The 19,555-nt window shown below is 31.5% G+C and overlaps 2 protein-coding genes across 4 annotated transcripts; both read right to left on the bottom strand.

Moving 5' to 3' along the window:
• Positions 1-3,433: 3,433 nt before the first annotated feature.
• On the bottom strand, positions 3,434-7,448 carry LOC102586620 (protein AE7-like). 3 transcript variants are annotated; one of them, XM_006352594.2, is made up of 6 exons: positions 7,337-7,448; positions 6,182-6,310; positions 4,763-4,868; positions 4,571-4,670; positions 4,129-4,174; positions 3,434-3,773 (listed from the first exon to the last, which is right to left on the bottom strand). In XM_006352594.2, exons 2-6 carry the CDS (start codon positions 6,300-6,302, stop codon positions 3,673-3,675), a joined length of 474 nt encoding a protein of 157 aa, XP_006352656.1. In that variant the 5' UTR covers positions 6,303-6,310; positions 7,337-7,448; the 3' UTR covers positions 3,434-3,672. The 3 variants fall into 3 exon arrangements, with proteins under 3 accessions (XP_006352656.1, XP_006352655.1, XP_015166502.1); XM_006352593.2 differs by having other exon boundaries at positions 6,182-6,330; XM_015311016.1 differs by having other exon boundaries at positions 6,182-6,346.
• A 693-nt stretch (positions 7,449-8,141) lies between these two features.
• LOC102587180 (fimbrin-2-like) lies at positions 8,142-14,849 on the bottom strand. The gene is made up of 14 exons (XM_006352595.2): positions 14,608-14,849; positions 14,152-14,322; positions 13,269-13,510; positions 13,002-13,173; positions 12,358-12,396; positions 12,082-12,150; positions 11,872-11,988; positions 11,267-11,478; positions 10,565-10,720; positions 10,121-10,320; positions 9,813-9,970; positions 9,139-9,235; positions 8,889-8,980; positions 8,142-8,520 (listed from the first exon to the last, which is right to left on the bottom strand). The coding sequence occupies exons 1-14, from the start codon at positions 14,692-14,694 to the stop codon at positions 8,341-8,343; spliced, it is 1,992 nt and encodes a 663-aa protein (XP_006352657.1). The 5' UTR covers positions 14,695-14,849; the 3' UTR covers positions 8,142-8,340.
• Between the last annotated feature and the right edge of the window lie 4,706 nt (positions 14,850-19,555).

Consider the following 19,555-nt stretch of genomic DNA (forward strand, 5'->3'; position numbering starts at 1 on the left):
AGAAATCCCTCAAACGGATACAATAATATAAGCGTTGATACATTAATCTGATGCGCGAGATACATTAATCGTTAAGTAAGATACATTACATTTTATACATGATACACTAATTTGATGTACATTTTATACATGATACACTAATCTAATGCGCGAGATACAATAATATAAGTGTTGATACATTAATCTGATGCGCAAGCTACATTAATCTGATGCGCGAAAATGAGGGATTTTGGAGATTTGTAAAACTTATAGGGGATAATGGTAATAAGTAAACTAAAATGTGGGATTTCTGTAATTTTTCCTTTATAATTTTGCATTATTTTTTATGTCCACGTGGGCAAATAAATATATATGTTTAAAATATGGTATTAAATAGTCTAGGGAGGTAATAAGTCCTCATGAAAGTTTAGTATCGCAACAACAAATCCAACCAAAGTTGGGGTATTTTTCAGACCCTTATCCCAAAATAAAAAATAAAATCTGATATATAATCAAATATGACAAAATGAAATAGTTAATTTTAAAAAAATCAAGTTAAAATTAGAAAATAAAATCGCTAGAACATCAAAAAAAGAATGTGTACACAGAGGAGGAAATATTAGTATTCAGGAGGAAGGTAGATATGATATTTAATTTAATCAAATAGAAAATTTATCGTTATTTACTCACTTATTTATACAAAATCCCAATCAAATGTAAGATTTCACTAGTTAGGTAGGTAAAATCTTTGGTGAACTCTATTATCGATTGATGAATTAAATTTTATTACATGTCTGGCAATTTGTTAATCACATAAAAATAAGTCATTGAGATCATAAGTCATTGAGTTAATAAGTCATAAAAATAGTTAACAAAACAAAAATGATTCAAATCGTAAGTGTTCAAACAAAAAAACAAAAATATCTCCAAAAACTATACGAATTTACCTAAATTTAATAATTTTACCGTAAAACATCAATTTATATATAAAAATCAATCAAAATTATATTAAAAACTAAATATAAATATAACTTAATTTAAAAGTTAGTATAAATATAACTTTAAGAAATTATAAATCAATAATAAAAATTCAAAAAATAAATATTCTATATATAATAAGCCACAATGCAACTATCATTGTAACTATCTTGTTAGCTTTCAACCAAAAGCTAACAAGATATTTAGTTAAATAATAAATATGACATTGTATGAGCTATTTATTACTCATTCCTTTTGAATTTGTTAATCTGATTTTTGAGAAAAAACATTAAGCGATACTTGAAGTTGTCCCAGATTTTCAAAAAGACACCTTAACTTTGCGTGCGTCCTATTACCCCACAAAACATTCAAAACTACTACTTAGCACATGACAAGTGTTGGATGATATGTGCTTAGATAGTGTTGTCTGATTACTCTTCAAATTTTACCGGTGACACATAAATTGGGACAAATGAAATAATATATATTATTTGAAAATTACTTAGAAAGTACAATAATTTACAGTAATTAACAATAGAATATTTTAAAGACAAAAAAAATTGATTGAATCTCAAAATTTTCTTAGTACTTCATAAATTGAGAAAGAAGAAATGACCTCTATTATTTGAAAATGGCGTAAAAGTATTACAAATCATACAATAAGAATTAACAATTTAAAATTTTAAAAGACTTTAATGCTTTATACTTATTCTATTTCTACTTTGGACAAAAATATCCTCCCAATATGCATATTTTTTTAAACAAAAAGTGGGACCCATTATTGATGTATTCAAGGATGCTTTGGTAATTTTCCTATGATTGTTTTTTGTTTAATTTTTTTTAAATAATTGTATAAAATATTATAAATCACAATAATTATTTACTTAAAATATTACAAAAGATATAAAAATATGTAAAAGATCTGATTTAACTCTTCAAAATTTTATCGGTGACACATAAATTGGACAAATGAAATAATATATATTATTTGAAAATTACTTAGAAAGTACAATAATTTACAGTAATTAACAATAGAATATTTTAAAGACAAAAGAATTGATTGAATCTCTAAATTTTATTAGTACCACATAAATTGAGAAAGAAGAAATAACCTTTATTATTTCAAAATTGCGTAAAAGATATTACAAATCATACAACAATAATTAGCAATTTAGAATGTTAAAAGACATAAAAAATTTTTACCATAGTTAACAATAATTAAAAATTTAAACTATTTTAAATTAATATTAAAGTTTGATTAACTCTTTAATTTTGTCTTTGTCACATAAATTGAAACAAAAAATAATACATATTGGGTCCGTGCTAGCATGGGCTTCGATGTCTAGTATAAAATATAATTATGAATCTGACGAATCTTATTAATTAACTTATCACATGCAAATTGGTCCTAAAAGTTAAAAGTGGACATGGCCAAAAAGGAATGGCACAACATAAAGTTAAGGTAGATGCCATGCCACAAAATTGGGGCATCCAATAATAAAACAATAAAGAACCACTAAACCAACCGCACGTTTAAAAAGTATGCCCAATACATCGACCATTCCTTAAATTTCTATCTCTACATTTACTTAGATTTTTTAAGGGGATGTACATTTATAAAAAAAAAACAATCTTAATTCCAAGTCCATCAAAAATTATTTAGTCTTTACCTATCCTACTTCACATAAAATATTCACACTTTCTCTTAATTTAAACACTTTATTCGTATAATGATAACTCTAGTATTGCTTAATTGTTTAATTGAACCGACAATAGATTTTTTGTGGATTGTTCATGTGCTAGGTGTTTGTGTCTATCGACGTAAGTCCTCAAAAAAATTACTATTACTTTCAAACCGAATAAACCAGAAAAATTGAACCAAACCGAACCAAACCAACGATTATTTTTTTTTGTTTGGTTTTAGAAATTTAAAAAACCGACTAGATTGATTTGATTTTGATTTTAGTCAATAACTGATCCAAACCGAACCACGAACACCCCTAATGGTCTCTATTAATTGAGAATCTGAACACTTCATAAACACATGATAAAATATTTTTATTAGATATTTTTAGCTCGTTTTTTCTCATGTTCTCAAGTGAGTATTATGTAGATATATTTACTATATACAATATGTCATATCTTTTAATTATACATATCAACTTAAAACTCAAGAACGTGGGCCTTTTACGCCACATAGGACCATTCGGAATAAACACTCCCTACCAAAAAAATTGTTCCACATTAAAGGAGGATCTACAACCCCGTTTCACCACATCCTTTTAATTTTTTTCATAATCTTGCGCTGCCATTCTAATTCTATGTTGCTCGCACTCTTTAAATATGTTGTCGCATTACGGCATTAGTGTCGGATCCTCCTCCAAGAATGCCCGACATGCACCCGTTTTTAAAGAGTCCAAGCAATATAGATTCCAACTGCCGAATGATCATGAATATAGAAAATACCAAGTGGATATGATGATATAAATATTGCATATATCTCTTTACAAAAAAGATACAACCTATTTCATGCCAACCAACTACATTGTGATTTCATAGTTTCACTAAAACAACAACATTATTAATATAATGAATTGAATAAAACCAATGAAAAGCTGTTCAAAAAACAACCACAACAAAATAATATAACATAGAACTTTTTGATGAAAGCTTTTCAAGTTGTATCTGCATAATACTGAACAAGAACTTACTTCCTCATTCAAGAGATGGAGCAAGGCATTCGTCTACCATGTCGACAAGGTTAGGGTTTTCCAATGCTGCAGCGACTCGTTCTTTATCATTCAACTGCTTATTTACTTCAATCACAAAACAAATGATCAGTGGTAATGCTCTTAGAAAGCTCTCGTATGATCAACAACAAGAAGCTTGTATGTTTTTCTTTTGGGATAAACTTACATTAAATAAAAGCGTGAACACCATATACACGGGAAAAAAAATGCATAATCCGCTCTATTCCCGTGTGGTATGCTAAGAAGAGCAAATATAATTTATAGTTCGGGAGCTTTGCTCGAAAAAGGATGATGCCCTTTTGTCATAGCAAAAAAGAAGGGGCAAATGCTGGCAGAGTAACAGCTAAAGAATTGGAGTTCACTGGTAACAGTAACTAAATATTGGATGTTGTATGATAGATACAGAGAGACCGACAAATACCTGCAGCTTCCGTAGCATGAGTCCCAGGTGCAACTCTAATATCCACCTGGCAAGACAACAACAATATATTACTAAAAAGACCAAGCAAACTGAAAACTTGCAAATAGATTAACATTTCCAACAATTTAAAGTCACAGCTAGATATCAACAAAAAATGTCAATGATAAAAAAAAAATCATAATATTCCAACAAAAGAATGATTTCCAATAGAAGTCGTTGACTCTTGTAGTTTAAAATGCAACTAGAATGTAGAAATATCATAGAGAGACTGGTTACAGGTATGAACGTCTTCTCCAGTACTCTGTGATTTTGGGCATTGTTGATTTCTATAAAATCATAACAGCATATCACGTAAAACGTAATAGTCTATATGCTTTTTACAGGGAAAGATTGTAACACACACGAGTCTGTTTAGTCTAAGTAGAAGGGTAATAAAGCATACCTTATAACGTGAAGGCAAACATCGCATAAGTTTCACACGTAAACATAATCCAATAACAGTCGCCATGCTGCAATGTTCCACAGTAGGCGTGAATGTGACCCTGAATCGAAGAAATTCTTCTTCTTAGACAACAAGAAAATGCCAACTACGAGGAATCAAAATAGAATCATATGAAACGGATTTAGTTCTCACCTTACATGGCTTCGCTTGTCATCTACCTCAATGGCATCTTCTGTTATAACTTTCAGCTCTTCCAGAGAATAGGGATGCTCTGGATCTTTTATATCTCTAAGGTAGTGTAAGAATGTTAAGGAATGATTACCTATTCATATCTATAAATTTAACCCGAAAAATTAAAATTCATACTTGCTTATTTCCCTTCGAAGTGACACAATGATAACCCAAACAGGCAGAAAAAGATTTAGAAGGATCCTATTAGAATACATAATCAAATGGATGTACTCATGTTACTCGTCGAAGGACACTGACATTTGTGAAGCAAAAGGAGAAGTAGGATATAATGTAAAAGTTCATCAAGCAGTAAATTGAAGATTGCAATTGGTTACACTGACCCATACTTTAATCGAATAGGAAGTATACAAAGATAATCGATCTCAGATTGAACAGTATCACCTCAGATCAGTCCCGGAAGCAGTGTGACCCTGAAAATCTTCATGACATGTGATCCTATAATATTCTACTATTTGCTAAGAATAGCAAACCAATGCGCACTTCAAATTGCCATGGACAAAAACACAAAAGATATAAAACAAATGTTGAAGTGCAAGTAATGCATGCCCTCATCACCCTCTCCTCTCTCCCCCTCCCCACAAATATGGTTATGTGGAGGGTGTGAGTTGAGGCTTTCCTTTCCGAACATTATAGAATCTCATGTCAGAGAGAGCTGACAATCCAACAAATTCGTATAAGACATGAAGGGGAAGTTCAACAGAAATTGAAATTTAGGGAGAATTCCTAGGATTGGGAGATGGATGAATCTCAAAACCTGGTTGATCTTTGTTTGGAAAGAGTACCATATGCTACATCAGATCCGTGGAGCATGAGGATTAGGGACGACTTGTTCACAGTTAAAGTCATATTAACAGAGTTTGTACAAGAAAAGAGAAAGCTTGCAAACACAATTCATGAACCTTTAAGTCATATTAACAGAGTTTGTACCAGAAAAGAGAAAGCTTGCAACATATTTCGCGCACCAAGGTGCAAAAGGTTTTCTCCATTGATTGTTTGCATAGAATGACATGTCCCGTTAATAAATATAAGAAAAAGTTATGAAGAAAAGGAGCAAAGGGTTCTTTCTCCACTTCATCTTTCACATTGAACTATAGAGTACAAAAATAAATATCAGAAACAAGTAAGACGAAATTAACTCTACTTTGCAAATTCAAAGACCTCCTCCAGGTATTCTATGTATCGTTACTCATAGACTTAACATGCTAGTACTGCTCCGTTTGAAATCTGAATGATTGTATTTGAGAGAATAAAACTCACAGATTCTGAAGTGGATGGGTTTTAGCCTCATAGATAGTCCCTTATCATAGAAAGATTAATTTCAAGTCAAACATAACAGGTAGAATTCATTCAGAAGGATATCAAAAATTTCTAGCTGGTCGATAGTTTCAGCTGAATGTTCAGCCGTACTTGGAGCAATCCTAGCTTGACGCTCCTTCTTCTCATACACAATGGGATTGGCATTTATCAATTCAGAAACCATCTTCAAGTCTGACCTTAGTAAGATTCACCTGTCAGTTACGATGTCTATCAAGATCATAAAAAACCTACTAACTTCCTTTGGAATAAAAATAAATAAACTTCCAAACTTCAAAATTGTCTTCTTTTTTGTTGGTTTCCCACTTGGTTATGATACCCGCATTGGAGCCCGACTAATTCGCATTCGCGCATTGCAAGGCCCCTTTTGGGAGGCTGCGCTACCAGGGCTCAATTCGAGACCTAACCATCCCACCACAACCCATATTGGTAAAAAATTGTCTTTCTTAGCATTCATTGGCTCAAATGACGGCTTTTTTCTAAAACCTCTCCTTGCATCAAAAGAAGAGATAGAAATCTCCGCAGGAAAACCTCATCAAACAGAAGATAATTTGTTTCTTATAAAGAGAAAACATTTACTACCCTCATCAACCTGAAGTAAACAAGGTATTACAAGCATCCAGCTGCCAAAATAAAAATAGAAACAATATAGGATTCAAGCTATATACAAAGGAAAATAAATCACCTAATGACTGACCCGATAAAAACTTATCTAGCATTCTGCCATAGATTTTGGATCTAAGTTTTGAAAATTTATTTTCAAATATCTATTTGGCCGTGAAATTTGATCAGACTTTCATATATTTTCAAGTTCCCAAAAACTGGTCTTCCACTCGCAAAAATTCAATTTTTTTCCAAGTAAAATGCCATTTCAAGCACAACTTCAAAAACTCAAATTTTCAAGTTTGAACTTTAGAATCTACGGCAAAACGGGAAAATTCAACAAAATAATAGTTATCCAGAATCCTCATGACTTTTCTATGAACAAACTCATATATTGATATACATCAACTAGAAATAGACGTTTACTCATCCAAACCATGTGAAAAAAACACATCAAAATCACAAAATTTTCTCGAGTCGTCGGAATTTTTCCCAGAAAGAATCATAATAAGCATAACAAATTCAAGATAAAAAAAAATCACAAATTCAATAACAAAACAACAAAAAGTAAATATTTTTTTAATTGATTATACTTACAAGTTCGATTTCCAATCTGAAGAATCGGATGTTGGCGGGGAAGAAAAACTCCTAAATCGTGGGACCTTTAACGCCTAAAAATTTTCTTTTTTGGGATTTAGTTATCATTTTTATTTTTAAACGACCTACCTCGAAATGGACCATATAGTTAAAATTGTATTTTTAATGGACTAAAATTATTTCTAAAAAAAATGTTTTCTTATTATCATACAATTTAAATAAATAATAATAGTTGTTACAAAATTCTTATAAATTCGCATCAATTGGTTTTGTTTTTCTAATCTTATAAATTAATAACTTATACTAAGTTTTAAATAAAATCACCTCCTTTTAAAAATAAATTTAGATATGATATGTCTGAACTTTGAATAAAATATCTTAATTTCAGACATATGTGCATACACTATAGGCCACTTTGTAGAATTAAGCTTTGTCCGACGTAACTTTAAAGACATATCTAAAGTTATTTCAAAGTGCATAAACTTGCAAACTTTTGCTTCGAATACATATTTAAAAAAATTATTGCATATACACATAAAGAGATCAATTTTTATGAAAAAAATTTCATTACTTATACATTTATCTAAGAAAAAATATATTCGTCAATAAATCAACTATATCTCTAAAAGAATTAAGTGACAAAAAAATTTTAAAAAAATATTAAATTAAACGTTAATAATAATGAAAAACTTGAAATCTAATCTTACTTGGATTTGACGACTATAATATTTTCATTGGATATTAAAATAAGATTATTTAGGTCTTTTACATACAAATTCACTAGTAAACATATAAAACCAAGATATACTACACAAAATCTCTTGCACAATACAAAATAACTCTTAACTATATTCACAATATAGACTCTCTTTTTTTTAAAAGAGAACTGCAATAGAACACTGACTACTTACAAAGCCATACACCCTATTGTTTTTCCAAAATTTCAATCAAAACAAAGAATTTGGAGAGAAAAAAAATCCAGCACACATGAAAATTTTCCCAGTTTATCTGTTGCTGTTGTCATCCATTGAACACTCAGATGCGGTATCATCCAACGTTGAGGTTGAAATTGTGTCCACTGAGCTACTATCACTATCTGAAATTGAAATTTGGTCCTCCATTGGTTGTTTCAAGTGCCAATACATTATACTTGCTGTGAGTGTAAGCATCATCTTTTGATTTACCTGGTCAAACACACACACATACACACCATTATACTATGATTTTGCAGTATTACAGTTGTCAGTAGAGGACACAATACAAGCATCGATAGGGTTAATTCACGAATGGTCACTGTTATCATGTCTAATTTGTTTCCTCCGAATGACTTTCTGTTATACTTGCAAGAGAATTGTCTAGTAACTTTCACGATACTTAGGCATAGTTGAGTGACCATCCGTGAAATTAAACCGCATGTGATTTTACTTGTTTTAGTATTAGAGGCAGCAAATTCAATTGCCTGAAAGCTAAAGGCATCACAGACAGGTTATTAAGTGTCCTGAAAGATAGAATGCATCAAATATCCATGCATGTTGAGCAAATGAATGATTACCTCAATCAGATCTTCGGGTAATAAAAATATTGAACATCCAAGTTTCCTTGCAATACTGATAATGTAGGTTGCGTTCATCTTCTTTTGCTCCTCTGCATCAATCAAAATTTCGTATTACTAAGAAGTCTAATGTACTGACAATATCAGGACTGAATGGAGAAACAATGCCTCGTGTTGATACTAACAAGCAACTAACATAAATCAGAACAACATAATGAAGGAGCCTATTTGAAGTCTGAAATAAGATTACCAGTTTCTCCTTTTGTAACAAGACTCCAGTTAACAGCTCGAGGGTGTACAGCACTAAGCAGCTCAAGGAAAAAGATGCCATCTGACAAACTCTTATCCTGTAAATTAAACAGACTCAGTTCTCTGTCTCATGATAACGAGAGGCAAAAGAGGTGTATGCTAGCCAAGTTGTGGGGTATCATTCAACTAGTAATCCCTCATCCAACAACTATATCAGAATATCTGATCATAAAGCATAAATCATCCAATTTTTACCAAAAACAGGTGTCCAATTGAAAATCAGAGACTGTAAAAAGTTACAACTTTCTTTGCAAGCCATATCAGGTAATCTACCACCAGGAAAAGAAATTGATTGTCAGGTTTACTAACGGAAAGTTCGATAGTCAGGGCTTACATATCATATGTATACATGTATAGTCTGCCTACGTAAAACTTGAACTTGTTGTGCACACCAACATTATTTTCACACCTTTTAATTACTGATAACAAAACAATTCAAAGCAAGGTTCAAAACATTGAAAATAGATGCTATATGCACCCACCTACACACACACACAAAGCTAATAATGATCATATGTCTGCTAGCAAAGCCATGCTTTATCAATATAATCAATCAAAGACCTACTCAACTCTATTGTTCTGAATCTGAAAATGACTGATCTTTAGAAATTTTACCTTAAAACTAGTCATGCGACTCTTGCTTCCTGAATTTCTTACTTTGCTGTTGGACCACTCTAAGATATCTGCATCAGTGATTTCCTTCCCGTTGGAATGAAATCTCAAATTCTTCAAGAGCTGAAGCATGTTACATCGCATTAACTGCCACAAGTAAGCTGAAATAGGGAACAAAGAATGTTGGTCCAAAACAGTTGAGTTAAACAATCCCTCCCCCCTCCCCAAAAACCAAAAAAAGCATGTTGGTATTACAGATATGAATAAAGGAGACAAAAAGAAGAAGAAGAAGAAAGGTTGACAACACTTACCCAATATTAATTTCTTATTTCCCTGTACAATGTCATTTCCAGCAATATTTACAAGAGAAAACTTCAGTTGCTTCCCGATCTTCACAACTTGGTTGCAGTTTTCTACTTTTCTGAATGGCATCTTAATTGGAGGCTTAGTAGCAATTTTCCAATTAACAATTCCAGGAGACACCTTGTCAAGTGTCTCTAAAAGCAACCATCTGGAAAGACACAAACATTAGATTGAAGTAAATACACCAGTGCACAGGCACTCTCGTAAAAGTGGTCATGGTATGAATACTTATCACTGCCATACCAGATAGATATATAAATGTCATTGCACTTAGGTCACAACAGAGTTCAATTTATATAGTTTAACTTAGTCAGGAAATTTTGTAGTAACATCAAATAAGCCCACTGCCATGGGGAAAGTTTGCAGTATTCGGTAACCAAGGTGGCACTCACCCATTTCTGAGATCTTCAAAAACATTGTCTATGTAAGATGAATTTCCAAGACTATTGATCCAAAAGCGGAAAGCTCTCTCTTCCCTGGACATTTGAGCTTCATCTGGTGAAATCTCCAGAAAGGATATTTGCTTTGTTTGAGTTGACAGCCCATTCCTGTTGATAAGAGGTTTATGGTCAATTCAAGATTGAAACAAGTAATCAAATAACTAAATTTTACAGTTAAATGTCAATCCCTATGAAACGTGTAGCACAAATTTTACCTTACTTTCTATGAAGTTATAACCTCTCAAACTTGACAAGCTGACTTGGCTTATCATACAGTTGGTCATTCTATTACAAGAGTGTGGTACAGGCACTCTCAAACTTGACTAGCTAAATTGGCTAATCATACAATTAGTCACTCTGGTGGCATTCAATATGCTAAGAAAGTAACATAGTAAAGCACCAAGACATGCTGTTTTAGAAGAATGAGATAAAATGCATATTAATATGGTCCATAAGTTGCACATATTCTGTCTATATTGCTAATCAGAAAGCAATAAACTTATCAAAACCTTTTCCTACCACAACTGAAATTCTTAGAACAGAAAAGGCCTAACCAGAGACTTCTTCTCGTAAATGAGTCACACACAAGAAAACTTTAAACAGAAATAGTCAGCAAGTTCATACGTAAAACGCAAAGAAACACAAGCTTCTTACCTGAGCTGAAAGATATGTGCTACAAATGCAAGGTTAAGATTTGGAGAGCCTTCCACAATATCTTTCGCTGTTAAGTATCTTTTGCAACCCATCCTACCCGCATGTTCCAATACGAACTTTGCTCTTTCTAAATGGTCTTTCACAGTGAGTGTTGTAGGATTAATGTACTCTGGGGCAAGAACATTTAAGAGGTGAGCATAAGCTTCTGCATCCTACAAAAGCAGACGGATGGCTTAAGAATCAGTATTATTCACTCAAAATGGACAAAAAAATAACACGAAAGGGTTGAAGAGGAAAGCTCTTTTCTTTTATTTCTGGGGTACAAGGACAAGAAAGTCTTGCACCACGCATTCTATAAAAGATAAATAGCTTATTTTAGAACTCTCAACACATTGATATTTTAAATATGTATTCTGATGCTTTTTCGTTTTTTCAATAGATAACTTATTTAGAATTTCTGGGAATTGGAAGGAAAAAACAAGCACCTCAGTCTTCCTCTCTCTGAGGGAAAGAGATAACATTAAAGACCGAGGAAAATGTTGCACATATTAAGAATTTGCATAGTCACACCTAATTGATGCAAAGTCCAGCTTATTTTTATCTACCTTTATGTCAGATGAGAAGTTAGTCACAATTTTCTCATATTTAGCTTTCTTCAATTGAAAATTCATCCATCTGAGCAAGATTTTTTCTGGAGGTAGACTCATCAGCTCCTCTGCATCCTGACATCAAAGATTTGAGATAATCAAGTATATAACACAAGTTTTGCCACAAGTTGTCAATTGATGAAAGCATAGATGAGTGTACGTCTTTACCTTGTTATCATCAACTAACTCCAACAATTGAGGTGTTTTCTTTAAGTTGAGGTCCGCCAATAGTTGAATCTGAAATAGCATGAAAGTAAATCAATGTCCTTAAAAAGTTTTGGTACTGATTTCAAGCCTGTGAGCTAAAATCTGTGGCCGTGATTTTTAATATCTAAAATGATGATTCCTTCATTTTGTAAGGCAATCTATACATACCAAAGTTACCTCATTATTTCAAAATTTTAAAATCCACTAAATGATTTGGAAAGGACACATTTAGATTACCTTAATAATTTGAGATATCACTCCAAGAACAAGATGCCTCTGGAAACCGACAAAAAAGATAAAAGTATTAGACCAGTGCGTAACACTGCAGAAACTGAAGATAGATGAAACATGCCAGCCATAAAATCTCACAGACAAAATAATTCACACTGATAAAAGTAAGCTTATGAATATATCTTGAGGAATACTAAAAACATGGAACATATCTTTGCATAATAATAAGACCATGATATTGCACAGAAGAAGCATAGGATGGATGACTTAAATCAATATAATCCAACCACAGGACCAGAGAACAAGATAATGTGGGGGCAGCAGGGATATCACTGAACATGCAAGTAGAGATTTGGCGTCGCCCCTCAAACATAAGTTTCAGGGTATCATTCGCATTCAAATTAAAAGAGAGGCAATTCCTTTGATATTACATAAATGCTTCTCAAATACAAGGGAAGAAGATAGAGCTATTTCGACTGAGATGGTTTTATGAGTATGTCATGCTGAAAACCAAGTTTACAAGCCCACAACTGATGGGATCCCTTTGGTAACTCAACAGTGAACAGAATCAACTAAGTTGTTGCGGAATTGTGTCCTAATAGGACAAATTCATTGTAGAACAGATTGCTAAAAGTGAAAGGGATACATACCCTTCCTTCAATAAAGTCTTGAGTGCCAATATTCACTAGAGTACATCCAATTGCCTTAGCAGAGTTGAGGCACAAGGTATGATTTTCATTCCTTTCCCATGGATTCAACATTCTCTTCATGTTTATAGCCCGTTCATCAATTGTTCCAGGTACAGCCACATTGATAAGCTTGCTGCAGCAAAAGAACAATATTATTAACAATCTAGTCAAAGAAGCTTTACATACTTGAGGCATATTAGTAGACAAAGTGAAAGATTAGATGCTCACCAAATAAGAACTCCATCCTTGGAAACCTCAAAGAGATCATTAGTTAAAGGATCAATAGGAAGGTATTTCTTCAAAAATTCATCATCCGCAAGATAGCTGTTAATGTGTGCAACATACGATGCCTTCTCAGATTCACTAATTGTGTGGAGCAATGTAGAAGTTGCTGACTTGACAAAAGCTGATGAACTCTTTGCAGTATTTCCCATCCTTGCAGCAGCATGTGCTTGGATTTTCAAATAAACCTGTCATGAGCTCAATAATTCTTGTGTTCTTAGACAAATCAAACCAAAAAATTCTTGACGAGTACGTTCTAACAAAGTTTATACATAGATTAGAACTACTGAAACTAAATGCTCGTAGGTTACTACGAATGCATTTGGAATCAAAATTGCAAGGCATCAAGATGAAGGAATATACTTGTGGGAGATTAAAATGTCCTCTTTAATCTAGTTATTCACTTCTTTATTCATCTTCCTCTTCCTAGTTCTGTTGTTAAAACAAAATAACAAACCTCAAAATTTACAAGGAGTATCATCTGAATTGATCCGTTTATGTTCAAGAGCATGGACACACAAAATCATTTGAAACTAATGAAAGCCAAAGATCAGAGACTGAATCAACTTATGGATTCTCAATTTTTTTTTCTTTTTCCATTGTCCTCTGATAGTTTGGAAGTGAAAGAAGCTCTGTGTGGAGGTACAATAGAAGGTTCTATAAACAAAGTAATTTCAAATCAAGTTCGCACATGAATTTACCTTTCTAGCGGTAACATACAGTTTCTATAGCTTCTAAGATGAAAAAAAAATGATCTATTATCTTATTCAAATTTGAAACTGCAGAGTATCGAACTAACAACATTTTACTAAATGAGATCGTGTGTTACCTGAAGAAATAGCTCGAAATCAACATCTTCTTCCAAACTTTTGTAGGAATCTCTGAGAAACGACTCTCTTTCTTGTTCTGTAAGATTCTCACCGACGTGTTTTATTCTCGCCATTTTAGATGGTAAGTCTGCGAGCATCAGACCTCCATTTTCTCTCTTCATCGCATTAAACTGCAAACAGCAAAAATCCTTAGAATTCAGAACTGATTTTGATAAGCCGATTAACACAGTAAATCAATCAACTACACATCTATCCAAATTTAGTTAAAATCTCCGTTATCATCTCCCCAAAATATTCATTCCACTCCATTCGAACCTAGTATACAGAAATTTCATCAAAATTCTAATGTCGTAACTCCTTCTCTCAACCTCCCGCAACTTTCATCCTATATCCGAGCTTAGCTAATAGCAGAGTCATAAATCAAATTGTAGAGATTTGAAAATCGAAAAACTTACGTGAGATTTCAAACGCCGAAGCTCGACCTGAGTGAATTGACTCTGAAGCCATGGATCAGATACAAAAACACCTACATATCCAGCCATTGTTTGATCTTGTGTTAATCAAAATCTCCGATTATATAACGAAACGCAGAAGAGAAAATGATGATTTTCTCTTGAAGGATTGGGAGATGTTTCTCTCACTAAGCAAAGAAAGTGAGAGAAGCATGTGATTTGAGAATGGAAGAGAGTCCTAATAGTACAGTGTAAACTGGGGACAGAAGAAGAGCTGTCAGTATTCAAAAGTTGTTCTCCAGCAAAAATTCAAATTATGACAATTTTATCCCTTTTTAACCGCTATCCTTATATTAACATTGTTTATTAACCAACAAGGAGGATCAGTGATAAGTAGTCCTTCGTTCTTAGCCGAATCTCTTTGGTACGGAGTCATATTTGTTATTAGGGAGAGTTTTACCTCATCTCGTAGATTTTGGGTTCGAGTCCGCTCAGGTATGAGGTCGTATTTGTTAAAGAGCACTTACCCCTAGGATTTTCCAATGCGAAATTCGAATTTAGTCGGACTCCAATATAGATACCGAATATCGAGTGGGAAACTAAAAAATATATTGTCTATTAGAAGACGTTTGGACATGTGATATGAAATCATCATTTGAAATCAATATTTAGATATGTGGTTTGAGATCATAATTTCAAATTTCAAATAAATAAGACTCATACTCGATATGAAAAGATTGTATGTACCATGTGAAAGGATTATATTAAAGAATAAGTAGTTACTATTATTATTAACTAGTAAATCTTTATAAAATTATAGTATGCGTTTGAAAGTTTATAACCACAAATATTTATTTATTAAAAGAACATGGAGATATACTCGTGCCTTGGAATATTCTGCTATCTTGTTATCGTGATTTACTCATTAGGTAAATTGTATAAGAAATTTTCATAACTTTAAGAAATTCAGATTACATGTTCAAACAGGCTTGTAACTTGCAAGTGTTGCTCCATGGACAGGGGGGGCTCTGCTTACAATTATTTCCTTTTCACGTTGCTTCACTTTGATAGTTAGATATATATGCCTAACTTGCTGTGAAAATCAAGGGTTGTATTGAACTATTATCAGACCAGACATGGACCTACTTACCTACTTGATATTTTCTTCATGGCTACATCCCATTGTAATGTATCAATAATTTCCAAGGCAAGTATAAAAACGATCAATATTTTTAGATCGATAATTACTATTAGTTGAGTGAAAATCAACCCGACTTTTGGATTGTGACTTGTGCCCTACTGATTATAACCTATAGCCACCGATTTTCTAACTATATGTGATTTATGAGAAATGAAATTACTAGTTACTAAAGAATAGTCACTACTAAAAATAATATAAAAATTGAGACAGAAAAGTAGACAAATTGAGTCGGTCTAAAGAAACGAGGGGAAACCAACTCATTCCATTGTTTTTTAAAAAAAAAATAATGACAAAGTGAACGTCCATCAATTTTTAAAAAAATATTATGTCAACTTTTAATTTATTGAAATCGATAGAATAAGTAGGTTGTTCCTTAGTTTTAACCAATCCTAACGATTCAAGACAAATCAATAATGTAGAATCTATTGATTTGATGTTGATTTTCTTAAAATACTGACTTGATCCATCAATTTTAATCCTCGATTTTGACCTAATTTTTAGTAGCAGGTGAAAGATAAGCTAGTCTTGTCCTGTTATTAAAGTCCAAGCAAATCCTCGTGTTATTACGTGAGGATCGAAGAGCATTTTCAAACTTTATGTTATGGATTAAATTTTCGTAATTTTTGAAAGGTATTAGTTCACTTTTCAAATTGTGAGGTCCACAGATAAATCACTTGCTTTGATTTTAATTTTTAATTTTTTTTAAAAAAAAAACATGACGGATCTTGTAAAACTTTCACCCTACGTGAAAATTGAGATCAAGCAATGATCAAATTGAATGGTCAAAATTCAAACAGTAGAGACTTTAAATAAAATCTAATTGGTATATTGATCATTATTGGACTGAGACGACCTTAAATAGAGTGATAAGGAGAATGACGAATTCATACATATAGATTATAGTCCACTATAATTTATCTATGATTGTTAATTATTTCTTGAATTTTCTCTTGTATACTTTGGAACCTTGTAATTTCTAAAAGTTTAAAATATTCATTTTTCAAATAGATTTGGGAAAGGAAAATAATAATAATAATAAAAAAAATTAAAAAAAAAATAATATATATATATATATATATATATATATATTGTACTTGTAGGATTGAAAAAATATTTATCTTATAAATATGATATTATTTGGAATCTATAAAATATGTATATAATTATGTGTTAATTATTGTAATTTTTCTTCTTTATTTACATTGTATATAATTATGTGTTAATTAACCCACAATGTTTCAACATTTAATTGAGTAAATTTTAAGTTTAGCAAACATAAAAATCATATTTGTATGTTATAGCTATAGTTTGTAATTTTGTATAATTGTGCTACATAACAAACTTTATGTTTGATATGACTATTAATCTATATATTTCGGTATACATATACATAAAAACCTGTATTTGTATATTTCGATATACTTATACATAAAAACCTATCATGTCTTGATCTGTATATTTCAGTAATCTATATATACAAACTAAAACATAGTAATTGTATATAAACAAAATTACTACATATATACATTAAGAGATTATACAAGCATGTCTTGTTATGTATAACTATGGAAAATATACCAACAACAAATTGAATTTTGTATAAACAAACTAAAAAATAGTAATTGTATATAAACAAAATTACTACATATATACATTAAGAGATTATACAAGCATGTCTTGTTATGTATAACTATGGAAAATATACCAACAACAAATTGAATTTGTATAAACAAACTAAAAAATAGTAATTGTATATCGAATGGGTAATTGTATACCGAAAGGGTAAAATATACAAACAACAAATTGAATTTGTATAAACAAACAAAAAAATAGTAATTGTATACCGAATGGGTCCTGCCAGATGGCAAAAGCATGAAATGTTTGCTGCGAATTACAAATAAAAGAAACTATAGCTATAACATTTAATTTGAATTAATAGTTTGCTATTTCATACAATTTTCCCTTAATTATATCCATGTGTAGAATTAATTAAGGAGGGGTTGCCTTGAAAATTAGGCTTGTTTGTACGTCATACTTAAATTTTATTGTTATTTTTCTTCTTTATTTACTTTGTATATAATTATGTGTTAATTAACCCACAATTTTTCAATATCTCATTAATTATATCCATGTGTAGAATTAATTAAGGAGGGGGCCTTATATTTGGTCCTTCTACAAAAGTTGGAAAATCTTCTTCTCCAAAAAAGAGCAAAATTAAAGGCTTAATCTGATAGACAAATGTGATCTTTCAATGACAAAGCAAATCAAAGCCACACATGATGAGTGGAACCATCCTACTTTATAACATGTCCAAATCACTAGTAATAATCATGATAATTTGTACTACTACTCAATATCAATGGAAAATCATAAAAAAAAATTAAGTTTTGGGTTGGCAAAACCCATGTGTGGATTGACCCTACTTGTCCTTCAATTGTGGTCTCATGTACCAATTCAAAACTCCAATAACAAAAAAAAAACACTTGGTAATTATCCTATCTTTACCGCACATTACTGGTTAAATTCGCAATTTACCTTTTCTTTTGATATACATAGATATTACTCGAGTATATACATGTTATACATATATTATCCTAATCGATAGGATTGTTCAATGACTAAGAAGACATCTCTTCAATCGCCTTTTCCTTATTACTAACGAAATCGGTCTTGATCTTACTTCAACAAGCCAAACCGAGATAGAAAAGATCAAACACAGAAATAAACACACAAGTTTGCCTTCTTCTTCTTTGTTGTATCTTAAAAGCTATTATAGAGACGTGTGATTTTTCTGATGTTAAAAGAAAAATATTGAATCGAAAATTGACATGGTTGCTCATTGAAATATTTGTCTATACCTTTGCTAGCTTAATCATTGCTGTCCAAATGGATCTTTCTTTATTCTCTTGTTATTAATAGTAATATAATTTATGTTACACTAGTGTAAACCATGTGATGCTACTTAAAAGTGGTAGAACATTTGCAAATGTTGCAGTGTTTAATTTGGGTAAGTATATGTAACACAAAATTAAATTGATCTTTTAAGCTAGTTAGTTGGTCTAGGGCCAACTTAATTAATTAGACTATCCATGGGTAATGTTGTTCCCCATCTTTTTTGTGTGTCACATAATTAATATTATAATTATATTTTATCCTTTAAAATGGAAAACAATTAATTGGAATGGGTCATGTTCATGTAAATGCTTCACAGCTATAGTATACCCACCCCACCCCACCAAAAAAAAAGTGAGGGTGTGGTATGATAACAAATATTTTCATATTTTTAGTTAAAAATTTTGAATTCGAGTTTTTTTTAATAAATTGTCTTTGATATTGAAAAAACGCTTATTATGCACCTACTCAGAACTTCAGTTGTTGATTGATGAGCTCCATCTCTATTTGGAGTCGAGTTGAGTTTAGTACTTCTTTTTAATGTTTATATAGAAATGATATGGGTAGATTGAAATCTTTATCCCGACAAATATGTTAATTGTATAATTTTTTAAGTTTTTAGTAAAGGCTTCTCAAATTAAATATTATTATATTATATACTTTTTTTTATCAGAATATGCCCAGTTGCTTCCTTCATGTGCTTTAAGATTAAATTGTACTCATATGTTCTAATATATGTATCAGATTTAATGATTTATATGTTCATACAATTTAACCTTGAAGCACATGAAGAAAGCCTACACAGAATTATAATCTAAACGGAATTGACTCTTTAGACCACTTGGCCCAAAATGAAGT

The sequence above is a fragment of the Solanum tuberosum genome, unplaced genomic scaffold, assembly GCF_000226075.1.
Source record: "Solanum tuberosum cultivar DM 1-3 516 R44 unplaced genomic scaffold, SolTub_3.0 scf00150, whole genome shotgun sequence".
Classification (NCBI taxonomy): Eukaryota; Viridiplantae; Streptophyta; class Magnoliopsida; order Solanales; family Solanaceae; genus Solanum; species Solanum tuberosum.

What these genes read in the sequence shown, in the direction of transcription:
- LOC102586620 (XM_006352594.2), bottom strand. Translation starts at nt 6,302, where the DNA reads ATGGTTTCTGAATTGATAAATGCCAATCCCATTGTGTATGAGAAGAAG. An exon ending in GACAAGCGAAGCCATGTAAG is followed by an intron (nt 4,671 to 4,762) that starts GTGAGAACTAAA and finishes TCTTCGATTCAG; the next exon opens with GGTCACATTCACGCCTACTG. An exon ending in TCATGCTACGGAAGCTGCAG is followed by an intron (nt 3,774 to 4,128) that starts GTATTTGTCGGT and finishes TTGTGATTGAAG; the next exon opens with TAAATAAGCAGTTGAATGAT.
- LOC102587180 (XM_006352595.2), bottom strand. Translation starts at nt 14,694, where the DNA reads ATGGCTGGATATGTAGGTGTTTTTGTATCTGATCCATGGCTTCAGAGT. An exon ending in TTTGAAGATCTCAGAAATGG is followed by an intron (nt 10,321 to 10,564) that starts GTGAGTGCCACC and finishes GTGTCTTTCCAG; the next exon opens with ATGGTTGCTTTTAGAGACAC. An exon ending in GTCGCATGACTAGTTTTAAG is followed by an intron (nt 9,236 to 9,812) that starts GTAAAATTTCTA and finishes TTTAATTTACAG; the next exon opens with GATAAGAGTTTGTCAGATGG.